Raw genomic sequence first — 26,147 nt, forward strand, 5'->3', positions numbered from 1 at the left:
GGGATGCCGCGTGGGGCAGGCAAGTTAGGGCAGGCGCGCGTGCCAGCCGTGCTCGTCATCGGCGGGAGCCTGCGCTCCGTGGTTCTTCTATGCCAGGGCCCGCACGAAGAATTTCACAGGCATTTCCTCACTGATTCCCCATAACTGTCCTTTGAGCAAGGTGGCATGTGGTACCCATTTTACAGCTGAGCAAACTGAGGTTCGGCGAGGGGAAGTGGATTGCCCAGAGACCCCAAGACAGCCTGAATACCCCGGCCTGACTCCAGAGCTTGTCCTCAAACTAGAATGTGATCCAACTATGCCCCCCACCAGGGAGGGGAGCCTGACAAGTGAAAAATGGAGGTAAGGTGTCCTCACAGGGTGTGGTGAAGGCCGGGGGCGGGACGGCAGTGCCTGGAAAGCTTTGCCTGGGGCCCGGCCAGAGTGGCACTTGGCGTCAGACGGGGGGGTATTATTGTCTTTTGTGCCCTGAGCACGATGCTTGGGGCAGGAAGATGTCTCCTGTGGTTGGGGCAGAAGCCAGGGGCAAATGGAGCAGGCGGGTCCAACAGTGTGCAGAAATGTAGCCAGGGCAGAGGGGACCCTTGTCTTGGTGACTGGGACAAAGCCGGGAGGAGAGGGCCACAGGGCTGGCAGGCTGACTGAGGGCGGGGGGAGAGGGGGTGGCCCCATGTGATTGCTCCTGTCTTCCTGCTGCTGCCAGAGCTTACACCTGCCCCGTGTCCTTCACCTGCTGGGACTGCGATGCCCATTGATGGTGACCTTGAAGCTTAGAGGTGGGGTGGGAGCTCGGGACCCCACCGTTCTGCCCTCAGACGCCTCCTGGCTCAGTCGGCCAGCCTGTCACCCTGCTATTGCATCCACCCATTTCCCCCCAAAACATCCCTCCTTCCCCAGGATGAAGGGTCTGTGGGCCTGGCTCTGCCAGAGGCTTCTGGCCAGGATCAGAAGGGTATGGGTGGGGCCTGTGCCCAAGGGGACAACAGCAGCAGCACCCTAATCCTGCGGTCACCAGGTGCTTTGCCATTCCCACAGCACCTCAGTCCCTTAGCCCCCAGCTTCCCCCAGCTCCTTCTCTGATCCGCCCACTCCTGGCCTCCCTTCCATGGAGCAGAGAAGCAGCCATGGGCAAGGGGAAGGGAAGGCAGGGGTGCTAGGACAGGCAGCTGAGTCCCAGGCCAGGCTCCTCACCGATGGCCGAGTCATCTCAGTCTTCGCTAGGCTCCCTCACACAGGCTAAATGGGAGAACAGGGACTCTAGTCGCCTGCTCTACCCCAGGCTCCGAGGGGTCTGGGACAGAGTGAGTCTAGGGAGAGTTTGGACCTGCCTCCTGGGTCCCCTGGCACCAGCCACCTGCCGCTGGCTCTCTGCCAGTTGAGCACCCTGCAGTGGGGATCCCATTGGGTCCCCACCAGGCTCTGAACGTTTAAAAGGCAGAGGCTCTGTGGTTGGGGTCCTGGGTCGGGATCTGTCCACGAGATTGTCCTGGCAGCCTGGGGAGCCTGCCTGCAGAGCTATGATGAGTCTTAGAATTCCCAGGGTGGCTCTGATTTCAAATATTCTTTGCCTCCATCTGGTGAACAGGAGATCTTGTCCGATGTGGTGTCCTGATTCGTTACTCAAGCCATGTGGCCTCTCTGTTAACCCAGAAACTCTATGGCCCTGCGCCTTTCTATTGATTTCTATTCCGGAGGGCTCTCTACCCCCACCACCCATGGCTTCCAAGTGGCCACCAGGGGCCGAGCTCCAGAGAAGAAGGGCTGCAGATCAGGGCTGGGCTCGAGACGTGGGAGACAACTTGATAAAATACCATCAGCCACTTGTAAAAATGTTCAGCCTTGATAAGCGCTTGGGGGGAAAAGAGCAAATTTGTTATTACTCACCCATTCTGCCAGCAAAAGAAATACAAGTGTTAAAACCTAATGTTTGCAGTATAGAGAAGCTGGTGAGGTGGCTGTTAGAGCCTCAATCTGAGGACTCAGCCAGACGAGAAAGTTCCTCAAAGTCCCACTCTTGGTAAGACCTAGAAAGTCGGAAGCAGAACCCAGGGACCGATGCCAGGTCCTAATTCCTAAGTCTAGATGGCACGGAGCGGGCTCTGAGAAGATACACAGGTTACAGCAAGAAACCGAGTTTTTGTTTTTGTTTTTTTCTTATACCTTTTTATCCATCCTGGACTAAGCCAGCCTGAGAGTTTTAGAAAGTGCCCTCCCCAAGGAGCTTCGGGAAAGAAGTAGATGAAGTCAGCCTGGCTACCCACTCTAGAAATTTCTCATCAGTACTTCCAGATACTGAGGGCTGGATGGGACATGCTGTTTGGAGCAAGTCACTTTTCAGAGTTTTCCCTTCCCTCCCCCCGTGGTTATGGGGGCAATTCTGCACTCCCCTGTCCCCTGCCAGGGTCAGCTGGCAATATCTGGAAACACTCTGGTTCTCACAGCTGGGGGGTGGGTGACGCCGGCATCCCGTGGGTAGAGGCCAGGAATGCTTAACATATTACGATGTGCAGGACAGGCCCAGAAACAAAGATGCATCCAGCCCCAACAGTCACAAGTGCGAGGTTGAAGCCCTGCCCTAATCCTTGCCAAGAGTGGTCCGCTACCTCCTTTAGCAGACACTGGAATCTTTGAGCGAGTGAAGACCCTGCCGGTTCTGTTCTCTGTCTGTCACCTCCCCAGGACCCACCCCAGGACCTGCACACTGAGGTGCTCAACACAGCTTAGTGAACCAAGACTGAGCCCAGGCACTCCGACTCACTTCTTCTGAGTCACTGCAGACTCTTCTAAGCTGTTCAAAGAGACTGTAAGCTCCCAGAGGGCAAGAGTTGCTTCAAGAGTTGCTGACTGGGAAAGCCCGCCTCTTGCAGGAAGCCCCCCCTGATTTTCTCAGCCTACACGCAACTCTAACTTCTTAACATGATATATGAAGAACTCCATGAGCTACGTCAACGGCCTCATCGCTCACACCCCACCCCTCACTCATTCGGATTTTAGCCACGATGCTCTGACAGCAACCGCACAGGCCCTTCTCACACCTCCAGGCTGATACACGAATTGGCCCCTCTGCCTGGAGAGCCCTTCCACCTGGACAACGGCTCTGAGTCCTTCATGAGGAGCTGGGCCACTGTCTCCTCTGGGAAGCCTTCTCTGACAGCCCCCGCCCCAGCCCCAACGTAGGGTGTGGTGCCCCTCCTCTGGGCCTCTGCATCTTCTGTGCCACTTCCAGAACAACACCTATCCCCCCAGCGTGGGGCTGGCTGTCTCCTCCTCTCTCACCTCCCCTGCAACCCAAGAAAGGGAAGACTGTCTTTTCCATCTCAATATATCGGTGCTTAGCATATAGTAAGTGTTCAATAAATCTGCAAGGAGTAAATTCTTTCTTACTCCCCTTCACTCCATTTTGGGGTTCAACAACCAGAATAACCTTTCAAACCACTAGACCAGAGCACGGGACTCCCCTCAGATTCCCAGCAGCTTCCTGCTGCACAGAGAACAAACCAGAAGCCCCACCATGGGGGTTGCCCACTGCTGGGGCCCCCACTCTCCCAGCAGACCCAGCGGATGCCTCCCCAGGGCTCCTATGCTCGCTGCTGCTGTGACCTAGCACATTCTCCGGATCCTTCCACGCCCAGTGCCTTCTCTACCTCCGGGTCTTAGCTCAAGTCCTGCCTCCGCAGTGACCTTCCCCGATGACCCCGTTTAGAGGCCCCGGACCCCCAGCCTCTCTCAACCACAAACCTCATTTGACCTCTCTCAGGGCATTTCCACCTGAGCCTGTCTTCTCGTTTTCTTATCTGTCTCTCTCAGCCGGGACACAGCTCCAGGAGAGTAAGGACCTTGTCTCTCTTGCATCTCACTATCTGTAGCTCGTGGAACCAGTGGCCTGCACACAGGTGTGTCCCAGTCCCAACTCCCAGAACGTGCGAATGGCACCTGGTGGGAAAGGGTCTTTACAGTGGTTATTAAGTTAAAGATCTCGAGACGGGACCATCCCGGATTTAGGGGGCCCTGAACTGAGTAACGGGTGACCTTGCAGAGAAAGGCAGAGACGGGAGATGCAGAGAGACCCAGAGGAGAGGGTCAGGCAGAGATGGAGGCAGAGACTGGTGTGGCGTGTCTGTTGTTTCCAGGCACCTAGTTTGTGGCCGTCTGCTACGGCAGGCACGGGAAACGAATACAGAACGTTCTGCTCTGATGTACACGTAGCAGACCCTTCATAAATAGTTGCTGCACGAACGAATGAATGCCACCATCCCGAATCCTGCTAAGCACCCAGCGGGGCCCAGAGGCACCTGCAGCCGCGCCCCGTTCAGCCCCAGCCCCAGCCCCAGCCCCGGCCCCAGCCCCGGCCCCGGCCCCAGCTCTCACCAGCCACCAGCTGTAGGTGTCCTCCTCCAAGAGCGCATTCCGGGCGGTCAGCAGCGGCTGCATGGACCGGTTGAACCGCTCGTCGAACCAGGCCGACACCTTCTGCTGGCCGACGCAGCGCGCGCAGGTGCAAGACCTGTGCGTGTATTTCATGAACTTCTTGAAGTTCTCCGAGATCTCGACGACCATCTGCTTGGGAAACCAGGTGGTGGTCACCATGGTGTGGGAGTAGTTCAGGAAGAAGGAGGTGAGGAAGATGAAGAGCACGAGGACGGTGAGCACTTTCAGAGTCCTCTTTCTCATGGTCACCATTTCTGCTGTCCGGATGGGCGCGTCCCGGGGCTGGCTGCGCGGCAGGAAATCGCGCCTGGTCGAGGGGGAATTTGGAAGAAAAAAATCCTGGAGACGGAGGCTCGGTCACAAGGCAAGGCAGGGATTCCCAGGGGGGCCCCCAGGCCTGCTAGCACCAACTTCACTCCCAACAGGCGACGGCCACACCGGCGTGCGGGACATCACCCCGTGATGGTTGGAGGCTGAGAGCCCCCCTCTGGGGGGTTGGCACTTCTTGCATATAATTGGTCTTTTCAGGAAATAAGTAGGCTGCTTTGTCAGCAGTGCTGAAACAGCCGATGATGTCTCTCGAAGCTTTAATCAAACTTAGTAAAATGACTTCCTTTCCCATCCAAAGGGGTTGAGGGGTAATTAATCTTGGTGACAGTGCAGGGACTCTCCGGGGTGAGGACCTCGGAGGAAGGGTCACAGTGTGGGACAGAGGGACGCCATCTTGGCCACTGTCCTCCGGAAAGGGTGATGGGTGATGATGCTTAATTAGAAGCGGGTCTTTCCCACGCTGTCATAGACATGTGGTCGGTAAGCAGCGTGCCTGATGGAGGCACTGAGGCTTGTCAGTCATCTGCACAGAAAAGGAGGAAGAAAACAGGATGAAATTCTATTACCTTGTTATCAAACAATCTTTCTCTCTCCCCACCTCCTCCAGGATGAACTCTGTGATCTTCTGCTTTGGTGTCAAGCCAATGTGATGGGTGGCTCTGGACCATTGATTTACGCTCTTGAGCCGTGGTGTGTGCACGTGTATGATGGGATGTCTGCAAGGTTTGCTAAGGGGACACAGCAGTCGCCCGCCATCTTTCCTGCAACCAGAGCTGGGTCCCTTTAAGCATTCCACCAAAGTCTGTGAAATGAGTCAACGATGCACGTCCAGCGGGAACGCACACAGATGGCAAGTACCTGCCAAGTACTCGCTACTTTCTCCTTCCCTCTCCCTTGGCTTCTGAATTTCAACAAGAATCATAGGCTTCTGCCATTCAAGCTCTGCCGACTAGCCTCAGTTCTACAGAGCAGGCTTTTACTGGCCAGGTTCAAGCTCCGCTTTATGAGCTCCGTGGTCTTGGGAAGTTAATCGGTCGGCCTGGCCCTCAGCCTCCTCTTCTGTAAAATGGGAACACAACACTTCTGCTTACCAATGGTTACAAAGATAAGATAAAATGCTACAGGCGGAGCTGCCCGGACCTATTAGGCAATTGCAAAACTTCTCCTTTTGCAAGGCATGAATGAATGAGTATTCTTGGATGAGCCACTCCAAGCCCGACAAGATGGGCCATGTGTGTATATGTACTTCCCCCAGCAGTCCTCAAAGTATGCTGCCAGCCAGATGGGGGGGGGGGGGGCCATGTTGTCCTCAGAATAAACAGAGACTCAAAGAGATTAGATGACTTGCCCAAGGTCACAGGGAAAGGAGGAAGTAGGACCTGAATCCAAATCCCCAGGCCTCTGACCCCATGCACGCGGGTGGGTGGGGGCACCAGGCACAGGGGGCGGAGGGTCTGCTCTGGGAGCGACACCCTGTCTCTCCACTGGTCTTCAGTAGAAACGGTACGGAGAAAGGGGAGTATATGTCCATGAAAGAGAGCAAACGGGGCCTCCTCAGATGTCCAGAACACGAGCCCCCAGACTGCATTGCCTCTGTGCTGGTTGCATCCCTTCGCTTGAGCGTGATGACTTTGGCCTTTGCTTGGAATGTGTCCCCTGTCCCCGACCCAATCTCTGTCTGGTCAGTTCGTCCCCATCCTCAATATGTAGATGTCAACGAGCATGATGCATTTCTTTTTTCTAGGAACGTGACAGTTGAAGGGTTATTGATTACCTTTTGGTAGAAAAGGGGGGTGGTGCTCAAAAATCAGGTTAAATCCATGGTGTCTTCCTGGGCACATCCGAGGTTCAAATGTGCTACAACCCCCTCCACTCTTCAGCTCAGTTGGCAAGGGCATTTTGATCTGCCTACTTCTCCATTTGTCACCGTTCAAGACAACCTGACTCATATTTATAAGCTAATGGTGTCCAGAGTCATCCCCTCCAGCCACCCCATGCTCCTCCAGCACGAAGCAGCTCTGTTATTGGAGTGAGATTACCTGCTTATCTTCAAGGGTGGGCTCTTATTTCACTTGGCTGGCAGAGATCCCCAGACCTCTTGGTCCTGGGATGGGTATGTGTGCTAATTCATCCAATCACACTGAAACTCCTGACTTGCAGAAACTTTATTTTGCTCTGGCTATTTGATTTTTGCATATAAAAGTCAGGGTCAGTCAGGGCCATATTTTTTTTTTATTATTTTATTTTTTATATGTAATTTTTTTTTATTTAAATTCAATTAGCCAACATATAGTATGTGCTGGCCATTTTCATAGCTCATGTGGAAGAGGTGACCACTGAACAGGGCTGAGATAAGTGGTGCTGACTCCCTGATCAAGCCATACCTGCAGCCCACCCTACACCTCCACTTTTTGATGACATGAGATAATAAATCCCCTTTATTGCATAAAGCAGATTACTTATCTAAAACTTGAAGCCTGTGACCAACGCACAGGTCACAGCTGCTCCTGCCCAGGCTGACCCCACTATGCAGAAAGTCCATCCCACCCTGCTAGGCTCTTACTCATTCTTCAGGGATCAGCTGGTGCTGACTGCTGGAGGAAGGCTTGCCCTCTCCTGGCAGGAGCAGAGTCCTCTCCTGGCTTCCACAGTGTCATGGCTCCACTCCACCTGAACTGTTTACTTATCTGCCTCCTCCCTGGGCTGGGAGCCCCATGAGGATAAGAACACGGTCTCACTCATTGTTGGGCCCCTGTCACCTGGCACCCAGATGGCATGAAGGAATGCAGAAGCAAATGAAGGGAAAGGCAATGGCCAGGAAGTCAGGGCAGAGATGTGTGCAGAAAAGCACAGACCAAGAGTTAGAAGACTCCGATTCTCAGGCTGTACCACCCATTTGCTGTGTGACTATGAATAAATTACCTGCCCTCTCGGAACCATTTCTTCCACTGGAAAATGAGGATAACACAGATTCTGTCTACTTTTCTGAGCTGTCACCCAGCAAAGTCTGCCCAGTCATCCGATTCACTCACTACCTATTTTCTAGGGCCCTGTGATGGGCCAGGCTCTGGGATAGGTGGTTGAGACACAGCATGAAAGATTCTAGCTTGGGAGCTTCCTAGACATCTGCAAGGTCCTGGTGTTTTCGGGAGAAAGAAGGCCGGTACCCCCGGATCAATGGGAAGGAGAGGAGCAGGCTTGTGTGGGGTGGGGTGGAGAGCATGGGGCTGTGGAAGCCATTAAGCAAGACTAAGTTTGCTCTGAGTGACATGGGGACCCACTAAAGGGTCTGAGCAGAGGAATGACAGGGTCTCACTGCTTTTGTCTTGCTAATGAGCAGGGCCCAAGAAGCTCTGGCTGACTCTGTATCCTGATGCCAAGGGCAGAGACAAGGTCACTCAAATAGAGGACTGTTGAACCACATGGACCAAAGAAAATTCTGAATGAGAGGTCAGGTTCCCGACAACGTCCTGGTTCCGCGAAGGAGGTATTCCTGGTCTAAGCGGATGCTGGGGTGGGGTGAGAGTGGGGACAGAGGGTGAGGCTGGGCTGCAGAAGCAGGGGAACCGCGACACCGCCTTCCCATCCACTCAGCACGTGCTGGTAGCTGCATCTCCAAGGCCAGAGTGCACACTCGGATCCCACTGACCAGCAGAGGCTTCTGAGCTCATATCCCTTAGTGATTTCCAAAGCCTTGCAAAAAGCTGCAGTAGAAAGAAGCAAGAACACCCTTCCACCCCCTTCCCCGGCCCCAGGGAAGAAAGAAGGAATGTGTGACTTCCCTGCACTCCAGAAAGTGAGGCAGCCAGCAACACCTGGGGCAATGCCAGCCCTGGCTCCCTGAACCGAGACCAAGATGCCCCGCGCGCGGCAAGGGAGGCCGGCCACACCTGCCCAAAACAAAGACGGGGGAGGACACGGCTCCCTGTCCCGCCCGCAGCATGGCTGACACCTCGCAGCCACATGCTGGAGGACAAGCACATCCTGTCTGTCCTGCTCTGCAGATACTGCGCTTTTTACAGACTGGAAGGTTTGTGGCAAGCCCGCCTGTGTCATGCAAATCGACCGGCGGCATTTTTCCAACAGCATCTGCCCACTTCGTGTCTCTGTGTGACATTTTGGTAATTCTCGCACCATTTCCAACTTTTTCATTACTGTATTTGGTAAGATGATCTGTGATCGGTGATTACGACAGGCTGAAAGCTCAGATCATGGTTAGCGCTTTCCAGCAACACAGTATTTTCAAATGCAGGTATCTATCTTGATTTTTAAAGATATAATGCAATTGCACATGTAATAGACTCCGATAGTATAAATGCAACTTTTGTATGCACTGGGACACCAGAACATGCCTTTGGCTCACTTCGTTACAATATCCACTGTATCGTGGTGGTCTGGAACGGAACCCGCATTATCTCCAAGGTCCACCTGTCCTGGATGAGGCACGGAGATTGCGGATGGGACAGTCTAATGGGGTCACCGGCACAATGCTGAACACACAGTAGAACCCTGTCAAGGATCCAGGAAGTCAAGATTTCTCCAAAGAGAGTCCCTAGCAGAGATAAGCCCACCTAGCAACAGGGAGATGCCGGCAATGACCAGCTACTGACAGATGAGCTGTTTCAAATGCTTGGAAAACCAGACGGATGAAAGGCATGGGTTTCTGAATGCTTAGTTCACACCTGCGGAAGTGTACAATTCTCCCCAGGCTGGGATGCCCCCCTAGCCCTCCGCACAGTCCCCAGCACGAGGGCTGCCGGTAACATCCGCATGTCTAATAAAGAGAAGCTGCAACTGTCTTCCGTGTGATCCTCCCATCGACTGCACAAAACAGATAAACATGCTTATTTCCCTGACATAGGAAACTGAAACCCCGAGAAGGCAAGTGACTTGTCTAAGGTCACACGGTGAGACGGTGGAAGAGCCAGCACTCTGACCCAGGCTCCTGCCTCCTCTTGGATCTTTCTATGTAGCCATATTTAACCCTGTAATTCCTTAATACCTGCTCTCGTCTTCATTATCTCCTTTCTTGTCATTCCTTAGGGCTTACAATCTGTCGTCTCTCCAATTTCTTGTTTGCACCCTCTTCTGCTGTGTGAACTAGGGTATTATGTTCATTTCGGCTATTGTCTTTCTCAGGTCTAGAATTTCCATGTGAGCAAAATTTTTATAAGCTCTAGCTCTTTTCAGGGGAAATTCCCCACCCAGCCCATCTTCTGCAATTAATCCTCACAGTTCTTTTCAAGACCGTGTCTGTATCTTGTGACATTCGGATAACATGTGGGTCTATTTCTATTGTCTCTTTTCTCTCTTTATCTCTCTTTGGTCATTTGGTTCTGTCCCTGGCATGCCTGGTCACGGTGCATTCTGTGTGTGCCGAAAGCCTAGAGGCTCTGGAGCAGGCTGTCCTTATTCAGAGAGGAAAGGTGCTTTCTCCTGGTCGCCAGGTGGAGCTGGGACAAGTCACTTTGCTCCAGGTGGTGACCGGGGTGACTGGGGCCAAGCTTCAGTTTTCACAGTGACCGGTTATTTCTGGTTTGCCCCCACTTACAGGCTACAGCCCTTCTCAAAGGATAGCTGGGATGCCTACCGAGGGGCTTCCTCCTTACACGCTCTCACCTCTGGTCTCCCCTGCACTGCGAGGTTATCAAAAGCTGGGTCTCGCCTTTTAGTCTCTCGGCTGCTGTCTGCAGCTTGGATTCTCAGGCTCTGGTCCCAAGAAACACTGGCAGATGCCTTGGGAAGGAAGACGAGGTGCGCAGTGCTCCGTCTTTCCTGTGTGGTTCCCTTTGCTCGAGGTGCTTGGTCGCACAGGTTTGGGCTGACCTGGAGGTCCTGAGTTCTAGCTTTAGTTTAATTTCATTTGTTTTACTCCCAGCCTTGTGAGACGGCCCTACACTGAGCTGCTGCCCTCCACCTGCTTCTGGAGCCTCCCACGAGCCAGCACCCCCCTCGTGCAGGAGGGGAGCTGGAGGAACGGGCTCACCCCATTCATCTCCCTTCTCTCACGGATCCCCACCTCTCAAGTCCTGGCCGCCTTGGGCGTTCCCTTAATGCCTCCAAACAGCTGGATTTCTAGCTCATTCAGCTTTTACAGGCCTTGCTGGGAGAAACGGTCTACAAGCCTCTGCCACCGCGGGACGAGGAGGCCAGTGTCTTTCCTCTGCCTCTCGGGATGCCCGGTGCCCGGCATGGAGCTCCCTGCGTGGGGAGCTTGGAAAATCCGGAGAAGGGGGTGGGGCCCGGAGAAGCCCCAGAGGTGCCTCGCGAATCAAACGGCCTCACACCAGCCAAGCAAGCAGATGGTGGGAGGGAAGGTAGCAAATCAACAGGCAGAGGGCGGCAGCTGCAGCCTCTCATCCGCCACTGCCTCCCCGCCGCCCGCCCCATCTGCTTTCACTTTGCCTCCACACACGCCAGCTTCAGGACACACAGCGAGGATGACTTCCCAGCTCAACCCATCCTGAGAACACGAGGCGTAGTTATGGGGATTTAGCCTCCAGGAACCTTCCGGTCATTGGAAACGGGATCCCACTGTGTCCTGGCTTTCGGGGTCCTGGCTGCTTTGCACGGTGGCCCAGGGTGGTGTGGAATAAGAACCGACCGGGGAAGGGCCTCAAGCCTTCTATCACAGAAGATCCATTCTTTCCTGAACAGTTATCCAGCCCCGGCCTGTTCACGGGACACGTGCAACCCACCTCGTCTGGTTCTGTGAGGCACCTGCTAGTGGGTCACGGTCAACAGCTGTCGCAAGAGAAAATGGTGCAGACAGACCAGGGTTCAAATCTCGATTCCTCGCACTCCTAGCTGTGGGCTCAAGGGAAAGGCACTCCACCGCTCCGATCTCAGTTTCTGAATCCAAGAAGTGGGACTAATAGCACCCACCCAGAGGGTCGTGGGAGATTAAAAGGACGTGCACAGAAGTGCACAGAGTTGGTTATAAACGTCAATTCTCTGCTCTCCCCCAAGTCCAGGCCGTCATTTGTAAAAAAAAAAAAAAAAAAAAAAAAAACACCAACAGAACCTCCAGCTCGTCTTCCCAGCAGGGTTATTTAAAAGAACAAATGAAACCAGGCACGACAGCACCAAAGGGCATTACGACAACGATGATCCCACCTTGCTCCCTGAGTTGCTTCCATCCCTTGAGGGACTGCTTCCTGTTCTACTGGCCATGACCCCTGAGAACCTGCAGGGAAGGGCTCCCAAAGCAACAAAGGGACTAGAGGTTAGGACAGTACCTTCAGTTCATGTGGCCCACGCTCTCTTGTGAAGGTTAATGCTCAGAGTGGAGTGCCGGCCTTGTCTGCACCTGGGGGCGTTAGGACATCCTGTTTCTTGCAGCTTTCAAGGCCCCTTAGGCTGGATACGGTCAACTGGAGTGAGGACCCTTCCCTCCCTCCTCTGTGCCCTCTCCCCTACTGCAGGGCCTGAAAATCTGGAAATCACGTTTCCCAGCTTCCCCTGCCCGTAGGGCCCTGGGCACAGTTGCAATTCGGTCAACAGTCGGGACAGGCAACAGGGAGGCAGCACCGTCCTCCCTCCCACGGCGGTGGAGGCTGCTTCGTGGTCTGAGCGCTGGACCCAGAACCGCCTGCCTCCCTCACCTTCGGGCTGGCTTCCTGTAGTATTCTGGCCTCTGGACCTCGGCCTGGAGAAGTAGGACAAGGACTCCTCTCCTGTCACCTTTCCAACAACTTTGCAAGCACCAGATCCCCTGAATCCAATGCTTCTGCTTAAAGTTTCTGCCTCAGTTTCTTTGTCTGCACCGTGGGGATAAAAATGGTACCTACCTCCCAGGGCTGGATGGAGAAAAACGGGAGTCAGTGTAGGTCCACTGCATAGAGCGGGGCCTGGCCCATCCCATCCGGAGTGCTCCCTGAGTGCAGGCTGTTATTACTACCCTGGGTTCTGTTTCCCAGCAGGGAGCTCCAACACCCCACCCCTACATTTCAGCCCCATTTCTTCTGACGGATGTGGAGGCTGAGCTCAGAGAGGGGAAATGACTTGTCCAATGACCCAGAGATAAGGCGCCAGAGCTGAGAGGGGAACAGGCCCCGGATTCCAAGACACACCTGGCCTCAGAGATGGAACAGCTATGTTCACACGGCTGCCCCTGGCGGGGCTCTTTCTACACTTCCCTGGGAAGGAGCTCGGAAGGCGTCTCGAGCTGAGCCTAAACAGAGTAAGAGCTAGCAGTCTGGGAGCTGGTCCCGCTGCGGCAGCCAGGGGCGAGGCCCTGCAGGGGAATCCGGAGGCCCTGAGCCCCTGGCAGTGTGACCCCAGGGACGGGATCTGGGCTGCCTGAGCTTCAGGCTATAAATGGGGGGTCTGGGGTGGCTGCAGGGCAACAGTTAAGCTGGGAACAGTAAGGAGGGGTCCCTCTGGCAGATCCTATTCTAAGCAGGACAGGATATCAAGTTGCGGGAGCCCACAACAGTCGTGGTGCTGGAACCGGGGATTACCTCCATCTTTCGCAGGTGGGAAAGGAGGCCCACGGCAGTCAAGCTCCCTGCCCGAGACCCCCCACTGGTAAGCGGTGAAAAGGGGTTGCAGGCGAGGCAGAGCCTAGTGGGGGGTGTCCAGGGGTCTGCCCTGCCCTGAGCCAGGCATCTGAGCCGCAGGAGAGGTGAGGGGCTCCACTGGGCTGTCCCGATGGGGACTGCATGGGGCCCAGCTCAGTACCTGGCTCGGGGCAAGCGTGAGTCCTCCCTGCTTGTTTGCTTCTCTTCCTGGTGGGCTCGCTCCAGCTCAGCTCCACCCACTCTGAGTCTAGCCCCAAAGCTGGCAGCTGGAGCCCCACAGCCCAGCCCAGACCTGGGCGCCCTCAATGCCTCACTCCTTCCCTAGGTCAGGAAGGACTGGCCGCATTGCCACTGGACCCTGTTCCTGGCACAAAATATCACCCGAGAGGATCCTGGCCACAGTGAGGTGAGGTCTGACAGGTGGCCCCAGGCATGGAGGTGAATAGGGGTGACAGGCTCCCCGACACTGCAGAGTGGGAATGGCTGCTTCTCTCCTGCCAGAGTAAAAACCAGGTCTCTAATTAACCCAGCCAGCAACTGCACTGACCCTGGGGCCTCTCTCTTCCCTGTGCCTCCCAGGGGACAGGGGACGAAGGAGACAGCCCCCACCCTGGGGCAACAACCCTGTGGTCCAGCAGTGACACAGAGCCATCTCAGGACTTCAGGCCAGTCCACACCTCTGGGCCTCCATGCCTCTCTGTACGATGGGACAACGATGCCAGCCCCTGCTCACCCCAGACTCCGTTAAGAGAAAAAAAATTAACGCATACGACGTCGTTCGCACTGGCGGTCGCTTTCCAAACAGACTAACGTGTAGCCCCCACACTTTAAAAATGTTACCTAGAATACAGAGTATATACTACACATCAGAATCAATGCTAAGGGTTCACGGATATAGAAAAGTGTCTAGAATGATCCTGACCCTCAGTAAACGACAGTCGTCATCAGCACGCATATTGGGGAACTTCACCTTGCTCTGGTGTCAGCATCCATCTGAGCAACTAAAAAGCACGGTGTGCACTGGGGGGGAGGAGGTGCAGGTCAGGATGAAGACACGGCCTGTGCGAAGTGGAATGCTTACCACGCGTGGTCACTCTGCACCAGACAGACACCTGACTCTGATCCGCACCCTGCCACTCCCTCGCAGATTTTCTCTCCCTTTGACTGTCTCACACAACCATGGCTGGACACCTGCTATGCCGCAGCTGTTCTGTCCAGCGCTGGGCAAAACCATCGCTAGAGAAAGTAGATGACCTTCACCCTTGCCCTCCTGAAACCTAACCTTACAGAGTAGGGCAGAGGCGAGATTAAGGGATCACACGAAGAACGGAGATAGGCTGTGATGGATTAATTCTATGCGTTGACTTAGCTGGGCCATGGCGCCCAGCCCTTTGGTCAAACACTAGTCTAGGCGTGGCTGTGAAGGCATTTAATAGATGTGGTTGCCATCTATAATCAGCTGACTTTAAGTAAAGGAGATGATCGGCCAAATGTGGGTGGGCCTTGTCTAATCAGTTGAAGGCCTCAAGGGCAAAAACCGAGGCTTTGCAGGGAAGGAATTTAGTCTCAAAACTATAACAGAGAAAGCAAATCCTGCCTCAGTCTACAGCCTGCTGGCCTGCCCTACGGATGTTGAAGCTGCCCATTCTACAATACATAAGCCAATTCCTGAAAATAAGTCTCTTAACATGTATACATCTATATTCTACGGGGTCTGTTTCCCTAGAGAATCCTGACTGATACAACCATCTTCAGTACTACAAGTGGGCACGGGGTGGAGCTGGCAGGTGTCTCAAGGACGTGGTAATGGCCTGAGGCCTGCACGGTGGATGGGTAACTAGGCAGAGAAGACAAGAGCCTCTGGGCTGTGGAAGCTTTGGGCTGGGGAAGTTGCAGGTGCAAAAGGTCTGTGAGTGAGTTCGAAGGAACTGAAAGAGAGAAGGCCAAGCCAAGCAGAACTCCAGAGAGAAAGATGCAAGATGGAGCTGGCAGGCAGGCTGGGGTTACATCCTGGGAGCCACGGGAAGCCCCAGCAGGGTTTGACCCAGTGAAGTTTCCAGATCAGGCTCACGGAGGTCAAGGCTTGCCTAAGGCACGCTGCTAGAACGCAAAGTCAGGGCTGAGAAAATCGCATCTTCCCCAGCGCCATCCCCTCTTGGCCTTGCCTGCTGGGAAGTGCTGAATGTGTGCACCCAAGCCTTCTGGGGGTTCAGGCTGGGAGCTGGGCATCGGGCATTCCCTCCACCTTTCTCACCTTGCTCTGTGCCCAGGGGCAGGCCTTAGGGCCTCCATCAACAGGCTCCCACTCTGGCTGGCTTCCTGTGGGTCTGGCCCATGGGAATGCAGGTGACAGAGACTGGGGGCTCTGGCCCCTCCCTGCATACACTGGCTCTGTCTCAGGGTCTCAGCAACGTCTCTGATCTCATCTTCTCGCCTCCTTAGCTCTAGGGCTGCATGCATCCCATGGTTTCCATCCCCAGGGATGGCCCCGTCCCCGTGGTTTCTCTGCCCCAGACCAAGTCCTCGTAAACACCCCTGTCACAAGCTGCCCCCAGTGGCCCACGCGGAGGGCACCATCTGCGTCCTGCTGAGCGGCGCGGGTGGCCCCCGGGTCCTCCCTGTTGCAGGCGGCAGCCCTGAAGGTGAGCCCCACAGGCAGCCCTGAACCTCTAGGAACAGCCCTGACAGCCCCAGGGGATTCGCACGAAGAGCTGGTTTGGGCCAGCTGGACGCCCAGAGCCCTGGCTCTCCTCCTGCTTTGGGTAGCTGATCTTTCTGGAATCTTCCCAACCCTGCTGCCCAGGAACTCACCCATCAGGAGGTTTTCCACTAAGATGGCCAATGGCAGCCACAGAGCCAGAGGCTCCGCCTGGGCTCCTCTCAGGTTCCAGGCTCACCACATTCCAGGTCCCACTAGGGGGCACTCTAAGAGGGGGCCCCAGGCTCCCTGGTGACAATCACCGCGCCTCCAGGGCACCGCCTCCCACAGGAACCTGCAGCTGGTGCAGACAAGACACAGGGCCAGGCCCCTACAGCCCATGGCCGCTGCAGGTACTGACCGCAGCCTGACCCCCAGCCACCGCGCAGCCCTGCTCTGCCACCGAGTCACCTGCCTCTCCCATTCTCCCTGCTAGATTTCAATATCAAGCTGTCAGAGAGAATCCTCACGGTTTTGCCGGCGGACAAAGGCCCACAGAACATATCTAACCAGCTTGGTGGCCCCTGGCGGGGTCCCCTCCTTATCTCGATAATGGTTTGGCGGCCTCCACCGCCTCCCCATCCACCCGATGCAGTCTGCCCATCCAGCAATGTCACAGTTTTGTGCTGGATTCCTGGCAAGGTGCCCAGAGGATCTTTGGGACAGGTACCCAGGTACCAGAGTACCAGGACAGGTACTCTGCTTTGCAGGGGAGGAGGTAGCTGGGCTCTGAGAGGCTAAGCTTTCCCAAGGCTACACAGGTCCTTCGGGACTAGCCAGGGTATGAGAGAGGCGGTTCCAGGTCCTATGGTGGAAGAGAACACTATGAGTCCCATTTTATAGATGGGAAAGCTGAGGCCCATGGCCTTAGGATATGTTCTCAAGGTCACACGGCTAGAAAGGGCTGGGCTGATTCCCGAGGCTGCTCTTCAATGCTGCTCTGGCTGACCCCTCACCAGGGCGCCTCTCATCTGGCCTCTTATGTCTCACGTGTGAGGACACCTGTACCAAGGCATGAACGCCAAGGACCCCTGCGACTTGGAAGTGGCAGGCTGATGACGACTGGAGGAAGAGGGAAGGCTCCCTGGAGGAGGCGGTCATGGAGGGCAAGGGGGGGGTCAGAGGGTGCAGTAGAGCAGGCAACTTCCCAAAAGTGCATGGTGGCGGCGGCGGCGGTGACAGGGGGCGCCTGGCACAGTTACGGAAATCAGGGTGCCCTGAGTGGGTGGGGGCCGACTGCTGAAGTCTTTAGGAATGCGGACTTTGGACTAAAGGCATAGGGAGCCACTGATGGTTTGTGAGCCACACACAGGAGTGATGCAACCGCATCAGGAAGCTAGACTAGATGGGGTGCACACGGCACCCCCTGGAGTCTGAGACCAGCCCTGTCTCCATCTGGGTGCCTTGGGAAGCCCATCTCCTTCGGGACCTGTTTCCCCACTTCTTCCTGTGCTGACTTGACCATCTGTCTGCCCAGGTCCCCCACATCCAGGCGGTGCTGACAGGTTGAGAGAGCCCCCTTCTTGGGCTCGACAAGCCTCCTCTCCTTACCCTGGTAGCTCTTGCTTGCTGGAGGGGAACACAGATTCCCCGCAGCACAAATAGTGAGCGGTTCAGAGCGGGCGGTTTGGAGAAGCGCGTCTGAGAAACGTGATTAAGCAGGATTAGGGTCATATGAGAAGCAGTGGATAGATTTTCATATTTTGAGCTGCACAAAAGGAATTTAAATCCGCAAATCTTCTTATGTGTGTAGATTGAGCGGTGCTAAATTCAGAGTCTGAAGACATCCATACAACATGCAAGGCGTGCAATGTGGTCAGGACCGCATCTGAACATCCAGGCTGACACCTGACCCCACCTCTGCCCCCCGGAGGGGGGAGAAAAAAAAGGGATTTCCCTGATTTGGGTGGTGCCGAAGTCATGGCAAAGGAAAGACTATTCAGAACTCTGAGACCCAGACCCCCACCCCAGCTCTGCCTCGGGGGTCTGTCGCTGGCTCTAAAGGGCTCCCGGGTAAGTGACAGGCTGGAGTCCTGGCTGGTATGGAGGGAAGGTTTAGATAGTTGAGGTAAGGTCCCTTCCAGGCCCCTAACTTCCAAGGAGAGATTTTTTTAACCATTTACAGTGGCATCCAGTAGCCTCCTGAAGGGGTTGAGGGGACGATCTCTGGTGACGTCGAGAATGGGGATTCAGACTGCAGGATAAACTCAGCAGCCCCCGGGGTTTGGAGATGGGCAGGAGCCCCAGACAACAAGCACGAGTCTAGCACGAACCATCCCAGAAACGAAGGTTTGAAGGGCTGTCCTGATGTCCAGTGGAGTCACGATACAGCTGTCCTGGGCTAGCCCCCCAGAGTCCCACTCGGGAGTAGGAGGGCAGCGATCATCAGAAACAGCAGCCTGTTCAACTCCCAGCACTCTGCGCCCAAACCATCTGTGCGGGGCCCCCTGAGCCCGTGCTGGGGAAAGGATGGACATCTTGCCTCGTTGACAAGGGGCTTTGAAGCAGTCCACTGGGGGGACTGGGAACGTGGGTGCCTGAAGTAGATGGGCAAGGCTGGCATCAGGGAGCTTTCAGAGCAATTGAAACCAGGCGGCCCTGTAAGGCTCGGGCATTAAATACAACAGCACAGGGCAAGCCGGGTCAGCGAGGGCCCAGCGAGGAGGGAGTGAGGCCTGTGGTGACCTGGCACGAGGGGCGAGACTATGGGAGGTGACGCCAGAGGTGGGAGCAGCCAAGGGCTCAGGGGGGCTGAGAGCCAGGGCAGAGAAGGAGATACTCGTCTTGGTGTCCCAGAGCTGATGAGTCCTGGAGAAATCCACACACAAGCATGTCAGGGAAGGAGGCACGTGCACCTGTCCCTAATGTCCACAGCGGGGTGCCAGCACCTGGCTGGATGCTTTTCCGAGAGCTCATTCAATCATCACAACAGCTTTGCAAAGGGATGATGCTTTGTCTTTCATAGCAAAGTCCTAAGGGATGCGCTCTAGGGCACACAGCAAGGGATGGGCTCCAGATTCAACCTGGAGTCAAAGCCTGCGCTATGCGCGCGCACACAGCACCAGTGGTGACGCCGATCCCTTGCTGTGTTTGTATTTTAAAGCACATAGGGAGATGCTGGGGCCTGGGGAACGTCCAGCCAGCTCTCTCCCCTCACCATCACTTCCCGCTTCGTGTCGTTAGCCATCATGAAGGTGCGTCATCGTCTAGCACCTATTGGCCACACGGGCTCAGACAGGTTAGAGGACCCGCTGAGGGTCACCCACCTGGGAAACAGTGGACGGAGACAGAGCCATCAGGTCTAGATGCCACGTGGGAAAGTGGAGAGCCGATGGGGGTTGCAGCTCCAAAGGCTGATTAGTTCTGTGACCTTGGACAAGCCACTTGACCACACTGAGCCATGCCCTGCCCTGTGTGCAAAACCAAACCAGTAACAGCACATGCCCTAGGAGTTCTGGGAAAGAACATGAGCCAGTGAAGAGCTCTTGCCTCCGCAGGGGGCGTCGGCCCATCCGATCCCTCCTCTGTATTGATCCTCTCGAGAGCAGGCATTTCCAGCTCACTGACTTTTGCCCAGGGCAGATCTAAAAGCTGGTCTAAGAGCTCTATTCCTGTTAACTCCTGAATCCCTTAATCTGTCCATTTTACGGATGAGAAAATGGAGGCCCAGGAGGTTAAGCCAGGATCATACATTGTGTAAGAGTGAGGCTCAAATGTGATCCAAGCCAAGGGAAGCCACAAAACGGGAGCTTTTCAAGCTAAGTATTACTGCCTTTCAGGTGATGGAGCCTATCGCTTCACTGAGGGTATGCCCACACTGGCAGGGGGACTGTCCCCACTCAGCCCTGCCTCCCTGACCCCTGCAAGGTGCGCCCAACTGTTACTCATCCATTTTCAATGGAGGACGCAGGTAGAGCGGGAGAGAGGGAATGAGCAAGCCTCGCTGACCCCCAGGACAGTGAATGCCCTTGAGGCTGGGGTGCCCCTGCCCCAACGGAGATGGCCGCCGAGCGGGCATTCAACACTGGGAGTCTTCCGCCCACCCCCACCTGCGTCTCTGCTGAGTGCTGGGGATGGGAGGCTGCACAGCTTGTCCCCGGCTCCCCATCAAAGGGCCCCCGCTCGGGGAACACAGCACCTTTATGGCACTTTCTTGCTCTGCCCAATTTGCTTTAAATCAGGTGTCCTTTGATCTCCTACAGTGCAGTGGGGAGAGGTGAGCTCGGGAAAGGCTGCCTGCTATCCTGGGGTCGCAGAGAGACCGAGGCTAGACAGGGTGGCCTTGGCACAATTCCAGATATAGCGGAGCATACACAGCGCGCCGCAGGAATCACGATCCGAGGATCAGCGCTTCTATTTTGCCTGCTGGGGGGCCTCACGAAGCCTTGGTTGTCTTTGAGCGTCCTGGGCTGACGCAGGGAGCACACGAGCTTGTGTGAGGGACGCCGAGATAAGCCCTGCTCCCCCGAGATGTACAGCACACGGTGGGACGAGGGACCGGGTCTGGAGAGACGGTGTCCCACGTGCTTCCTTTTGTTCTTTTCTTTGGCCTTCTGGGGTCCTGACCCTTTACACCTTGTCCTTCCCTGCCCCAGTGAGCAACCAACAGCATCCTTTGCCAGGGAAACACTGTCGGGTGGGGGGTGTGTGTGCGTGTCTGTGTGTCTCTCTGTGTGTGATTGTGTGTGCATGTGTGTGTCTCTCTGTGTGTGATTGTGTGTCTGTGGGTATGACTGTGTGTGTCTCTGTGTGTCTCTGTGTGTGTGTCTGTGTGTGTGATTGTGTGTGTCTGTGTGTGTGATTGTGTGTCTGTGTGTCTCTCTGTGATTGTGTGTCTGTGCGTGTGTCTCTCTGTCTCTGTTGTGTGTCTGTGTGTGTCTGTGTGTGTGATTGTGTGTCTGTGTGTGTGTCTGTGTCTCTCTGTGTGTGATTGTGTGTGTGTTTGTGTGTCTGTGGGTGTGATTGTGTGTGTCTGTGTGTGATTGTGTGTCTGTGCGTGTGTGTGTCTCTCTGTGTGTCTGTGTGTGTGATTGTGTGTGTGTCTGTGTGTGATTGTGTGTCTGTGTGTGTGACTGTGTGTGTGACTGTGTGTGTCTGTGTCTCTGGGGGTGATTGTGTGTGTGTCTGTGGGTGTGATTGTGTGTGTGTGTGTCTGTGTGTCTGTGTGTGATTGTGTGTCTGTGCGTGTGTGTGTCTCTCTCTGTGTGTCTGTGTGTGTGATTGTGTGTGTCTGTGTGTGACTGTGTGTCTGTGTGTGTGACTGTGTGTGTGACTGTGTGTGTCTGTGTCTCTGTGTGTGATTGTGTATGTCTGTGTGTGTGTCTGTGTGTGTGTCTGTGTGTCTCTCTGTGTGTGGCTGTGTGTGGGTGTGATTGTGTGTCTGTGGGTGTGATTGTGTGTGTCTCTGTGTGTGTCTGTGGGTGTGTGTTGTGTACCAGAGCTACCTATCAAACGCTGCTATGCTCTGCAAAGAAAAGGAACAATCGAAAACCTAGAACAATGAACCGAACCATCAGGCCGAGCTCGCTTCCTCTTTACTGTGTTTTGCTCTGCTAGGATTGCAGCTCTACTTCAGGACTTCAGTGCCGTTGTTTTGATCTTGGGGTGAGCTGCTCCCCCTGAGGCTGTGTCAGGATATCGCCATGGCCATCTGTTTCCGTAAGCACACGGGAGCCCGGGGGCTGGTGACCACGTTGCTGGTGACGTGGCGATAAGGACGTGTGGAGCAGCGGCTGTGACATGATGGACCTTTGAACTTTAGATACCAAGAACTGTGAGGACTCGCTGTGTGTTCGGTCCGGGCAAGGCTCCTCCTTGCTGACCCGAATCACTCCCCGGAGACCTTGGGACACTCGGTTCCTGCCTTGCCCAGGCCACTGCCGGTTGGCGGTGGCGTTAAACCACTCGGCGGTCTCTGGGGACAAAGGGCATCAGTTCCTGCCTTGATGAGCCCCCCCCCGGGGGCAGGGGTGCCGGCCATGTAACAGGCCTCGCCTGTCAACGCTGGTGCTGTCGCCTGCTAGCCGCGTGCCCTAGCATCGAGGGACCCCAGCTGGCAGCTTCTACTTGGAAAGACTGACTCCACAGACACCCAGCTCACAGAAAGGTACACCTCAACTAAATCTGGACTTTACTCTGCCTGGAACAACAGTGTCATCGATCATTGGTTTGGAGCATGTTATTTCTTTAATGGCTTATTAAGAGACATTATCCTACAGACTCCTGGCTTGTGAAATATTACTATTATAAATCATCATTCCCGCAGCGAACCTGTGTTAAATTATTGCCAAAGACCATCTCAGTCCCTGAGCATAATTTGCCTCGAGTAAAATATTCTGGCTAATGCAGATAATGAGCATACGGCCTTCAGATTCAACCTGTATTTACGAGGCCCACCTGGTATGCCTGGCTGCTAATTTTCTCCCTATTTGACTGGTAGATGTAGACAGATGAGGGCCTTCTGATAAGCCATGATCTGGACCCAGCCCCGAGAACCTTCACTCCGTCCTGTTTCCGGAGCTCAGAATCTGCAAGTGTTGACTGAGCTGTCATCTTCCCCCAAATTTAGAAGAGGTCACTCTGAGCCCTGGCTCTGGGCGTGAAAGGCATGAGATCTCCCCCCCTCGCCCACACCACCTTCACAACAGCCCTTGTCCACACCCAGGAGCCTCATGGCACCTGCCAGGATCCGTGACACATGAACAGGCTAGCTTCTCAATCAGCAAGAGGGGGATAGGATAAACTCAAAGCCGGGACCGTAGCTTTCCAGCCCCTCCACGCCCCTCTCTGCGCATCCCTCCCACTACCTAAAAGTCTCCAACAGTTCCCTCCGCGCCAAGAATAAAATCCAAGGCTCTTGCCACAGCCTGCAAGGTCCTACTAGAGCTGGTCTTTGCCTACTTTCTGACTCCACTCTCCATGACTTTTCTTTGCTCACTCTATTTACCAGCTCCATGCCCTCCACAAGATGACAAGGGCAGGACCTGGGGACAGGCTCTGTGTGCTGCCCAGATGCTCTTCCCACAGATAGGAGCCTAGCCATCACTTAACGCAGGACGCTGGGTCCCATGTCAACTCAGAGAGACTATCCCTGCACCTTCTGCATCCCTGAATCATGATGTCTATCACACTCTGCTTTTCAGCCACCTGCTTTCCAACATTACGTACTTACGAACAGCTGAAAAGATTCTCCATACATCTAGGTTCTTTAAACTCGGACTCTGTTTGTTTTTTTTTTGTTTTTTTTAAAGATTTTATTTATTTATTCGACAGAGATAGAGACAGCCAGCGAGAGAGGGAACACAGCAGGGGGAGTGGGAGAGGAAGAAGCAGGCCCATAGCGGAGGAGCCTGATGTGGGGCTCGATCCCAGAACGCCGGGATCACGCCCTGAGCCGAAGGCAGACGCTCAACCGCTGTGCCACCCAGGCGCCCCTCAGACTCTGTTTTTGTTCCCACCCTGTTCCTAGAACAGCAATCTTATGTAATCGTGAATAATCACGTGGAAGGCAGGTATTATCCCATTTTACAGATAATAAAATTGAGGCTAAAAGACATTAAGCAATTGCAAATCTACCTAATCTCACGACTGGTAGGTGATAGACCCAGGATTCAAATCCAGGCATTTTCAGTGCCACCCTATTGTCAAGAGACGCTAATCCATGGCATTCCCACCTGTCTTACTGGGCAGGCTAAGAATGCAAGGCCCCACCGGTCTTTTATCTGGATCATTCTTCAGCATTGCATCTGCGGCAATGGACTGCAAAACATGAGGTAATGTCTTTCTCTGGGACCAAAAGATGGCTCGCTTACTGCTTGCTGCAAAACACTGAATTTTATAATCAAGAAAATTCTCCTGCTGATGGAGCGACTTTTCTGGCTCGCCCGTCCCCCAGCTGGTGAACTCCGTGTCTCAAGTGTCACCTGTCCAGGAACACTTCCCTGGTTCCCTCCCCTTCCCTTCCCCCCAGATTCATGTGAGACGAGGATGTGTTGGAAGGAAGGGAGCAAAAGAAAATTTGATTTGATCGAAAAAGACTAAGCCAATGAATTTGGGGCAGACACCGTGGAAGACAGACTAACACAGAGAGGAGAAAGTTTCTGAATGTTGACATTTGTGTGACCTTCAGAGTCAGCTCAGCCATAAACTCTCTGGAGTTGGACCAAACGAAGAAAGTGGTCAGGCTGAGCCTGACCTGCCACTGAGAGTACAGACCGTGTCTCATTTAGTTCAAGGTCTCTGGTACTGTACCCACACGGGGGCCTGCTTACTGGGTAGATGGACGGAGGGATGAGCCAATGATATGCTGACTGACGATGGGCTTGCTGGTCGACCCCCACGCTGCCTGCTTCTTGGGGAGCAAGCAGGAAGGGCTGGGCTGTCTTCTGTATAGGAGGTTTTTTGAGCATTGCTTTTGGGAAACTTTCAAGGGGTTCACAGGCCAGTAACCAGGCAGAACTGCATTCTGATTATTCTTTTTCCAGCTGAATGAGATTCAGTTAATGGAACACTTAATAAGTCCTTCTGGGCCCCAAGGAAAGAGAGACATTCCTCTGCTCCTGGAAATGTCTGGTTCTACAGCCACAGAGCCCAGATCAGGGAGAGGTGAGGACAGCTTGAAGCTTTTAACTGAATGCCTGAGGCAGGATGGCCAAGGTCATGCCCCCAGCATTGGGCATCGGTCCGCTGAGAGTCCAGGCCTACGTAATCAAAGAGGAGCTTCTGGAAGGCTCTGTCTCAGTGCCTGGTTGCTACCTGCCTCAGAGGCAAAGGCTTGTGGCATTTCAGGATCACAGAGGAACGTAGAGAGGACCATGCCTCTCTGCTTCCTTTTCTAGGTGGGGAAACAAAGGCTCGGGGAGGGGACGTGACTTGCCCAAGGATGTACACGAGTCTGTGTTGGCCCCAAGACTAGAACCAGGTCCCTAACTCTCCAAATATGTCCCTTCCAGCACGCCTGGGCCATGAGCTGCTCCAGCAGGTGCCAGACAGGTGTCGGTATTCACACAGAATGGCAGAAGTGGTGACCCCCCAGGAGGGACGAGTCTGCCTGAGATCACAGCCTGCTAATGGCCCCAAGGAGACAGAGATGTGTCTGCCTCTGCCCCTCCCCCAGCTCCACCCCCACGCCAGGCTCTGCTTGCCGGACCTCTCTCTCTGAGGTCAGTTCGAGGTCAGTGGTACAGCCCCAGCACAATTTCTTGTTCTATTTCTGTAGTTCTGGATCCAGGCTCCCGCCCGGCTTGGAAAGCCAAGCCTGAAGCAGTGGATCAGAGTCTGGCTCAAACATACAGTTTGAGAAAAAATACGAAGCAAGGAACTATTGGAACTATGGAACTATTTCAAACATCACCCAAGAGTGGACGGTACAGAGAATTAAGAAATAAGACAAGTAGTTTCCTATTAGATATACACCTTCTTTCTGCCCCATTCAGTTCTGTGCAATTTTTCTCGCTACACAGCCATGACCCCTTGCCCCACCCCTGCAGACATGTGGAGGGTGACAGATGGAGGAGACAATAGAGAATGGTAGCTGTGTTGGCCCCAGGGCTTTTGCACATGCTGTCCCCCCCCCCACCTAGGATGTTCTTACCCTAGAATCCACATCGTTTGCTCCCTGGCTATATTCACGGTTCTCCCCATATGCCCTCTTTGGAGGGGCCTTCCCTGATCACCCTAAAATAGCGTCACTGTCACTGTCCCCTTGCTCAGCTACATTTCCCATCCCAGACTTAATCACAAAATGACACTTCATTGTATACAGAATTCCTTCTTTGTGTGTCTGTCTCCCTGTACCAGGAGGGCAGGAACGTCACCTGTGTCCCTGTCTGCCGTGTCCCCCATGCTGAGGACAATAGTGGGCTCTCCAGTGTGCAGGCCGGAGGCAGGGTGAAGAGTGCTCAGAGCTCAGAAAGCAGAGGTTTCTTTGGGTTTGTGCGTAGTGAGAGGTGGAGGGGACGGTCCTTGGTCATTTCTGGTCTCAGTGTCCTCTTACGGGAAATGGGATGGTGACAGTGACAACCTCAAATCAGCCCTGCCCACGGACAGCCCAGGGCAGTGTCCAGCTGAAGGCAGGTGCCCTCTCAACCTGGGACCTTGTCTTGGGGACCTCTTTGTCCCTGACCGAGCAGATCAGCCACCCTCAGGAAGGGAAGGCAGGGCTCGGCCTA

The 26,147-nt window shown here is 54.6% G+C and overlaps 1 protein-coding gene across 3 annotated transcripts in view; it reads right to left on the reverse strand.

Annotated features, from left to right (window-relative positions):
* The window catches only part of ST3GAL1 (ST3 beta-galactoside alpha-2,3-sialyltransferase 1), a 93,720-nt gene that overhangs the window by 14,173 nt on the left and 53,400 nt on the right, over positions 1–26,147 (reverse strand). For all 3 annotated transcript variants that reach the window (XM_057307755.1, XM_026495377.4, XM_057307756.1), the window contains one exon: positions 4,369–5,281. In XM_057307755.1, the coding sequence (XP_057163738.1) occupies positions 4,369–4,680 (312 nt within the window). In that variant the 5' untranslated portion in view covers positions 4,681–5,281. The remainder of the gene's footprint in view (positions 1–4,368; positions 5,282–26,147) is intronic.

Source organism: Ursus arctos, unplaced genomic scaffold, assembly GCF_023065955.2.
Source record: "Ursus arctos isolate Adak ecotype North America unplaced genomic scaffold, UrsArc2.0 scaffold_6, whole genome shotgun sequence".
Lineage (NCBI taxonomy): Eukaryota > Metazoa > Chordata > Mammalia > Carnivora > Ursidae > Ursus > Ursus arctos.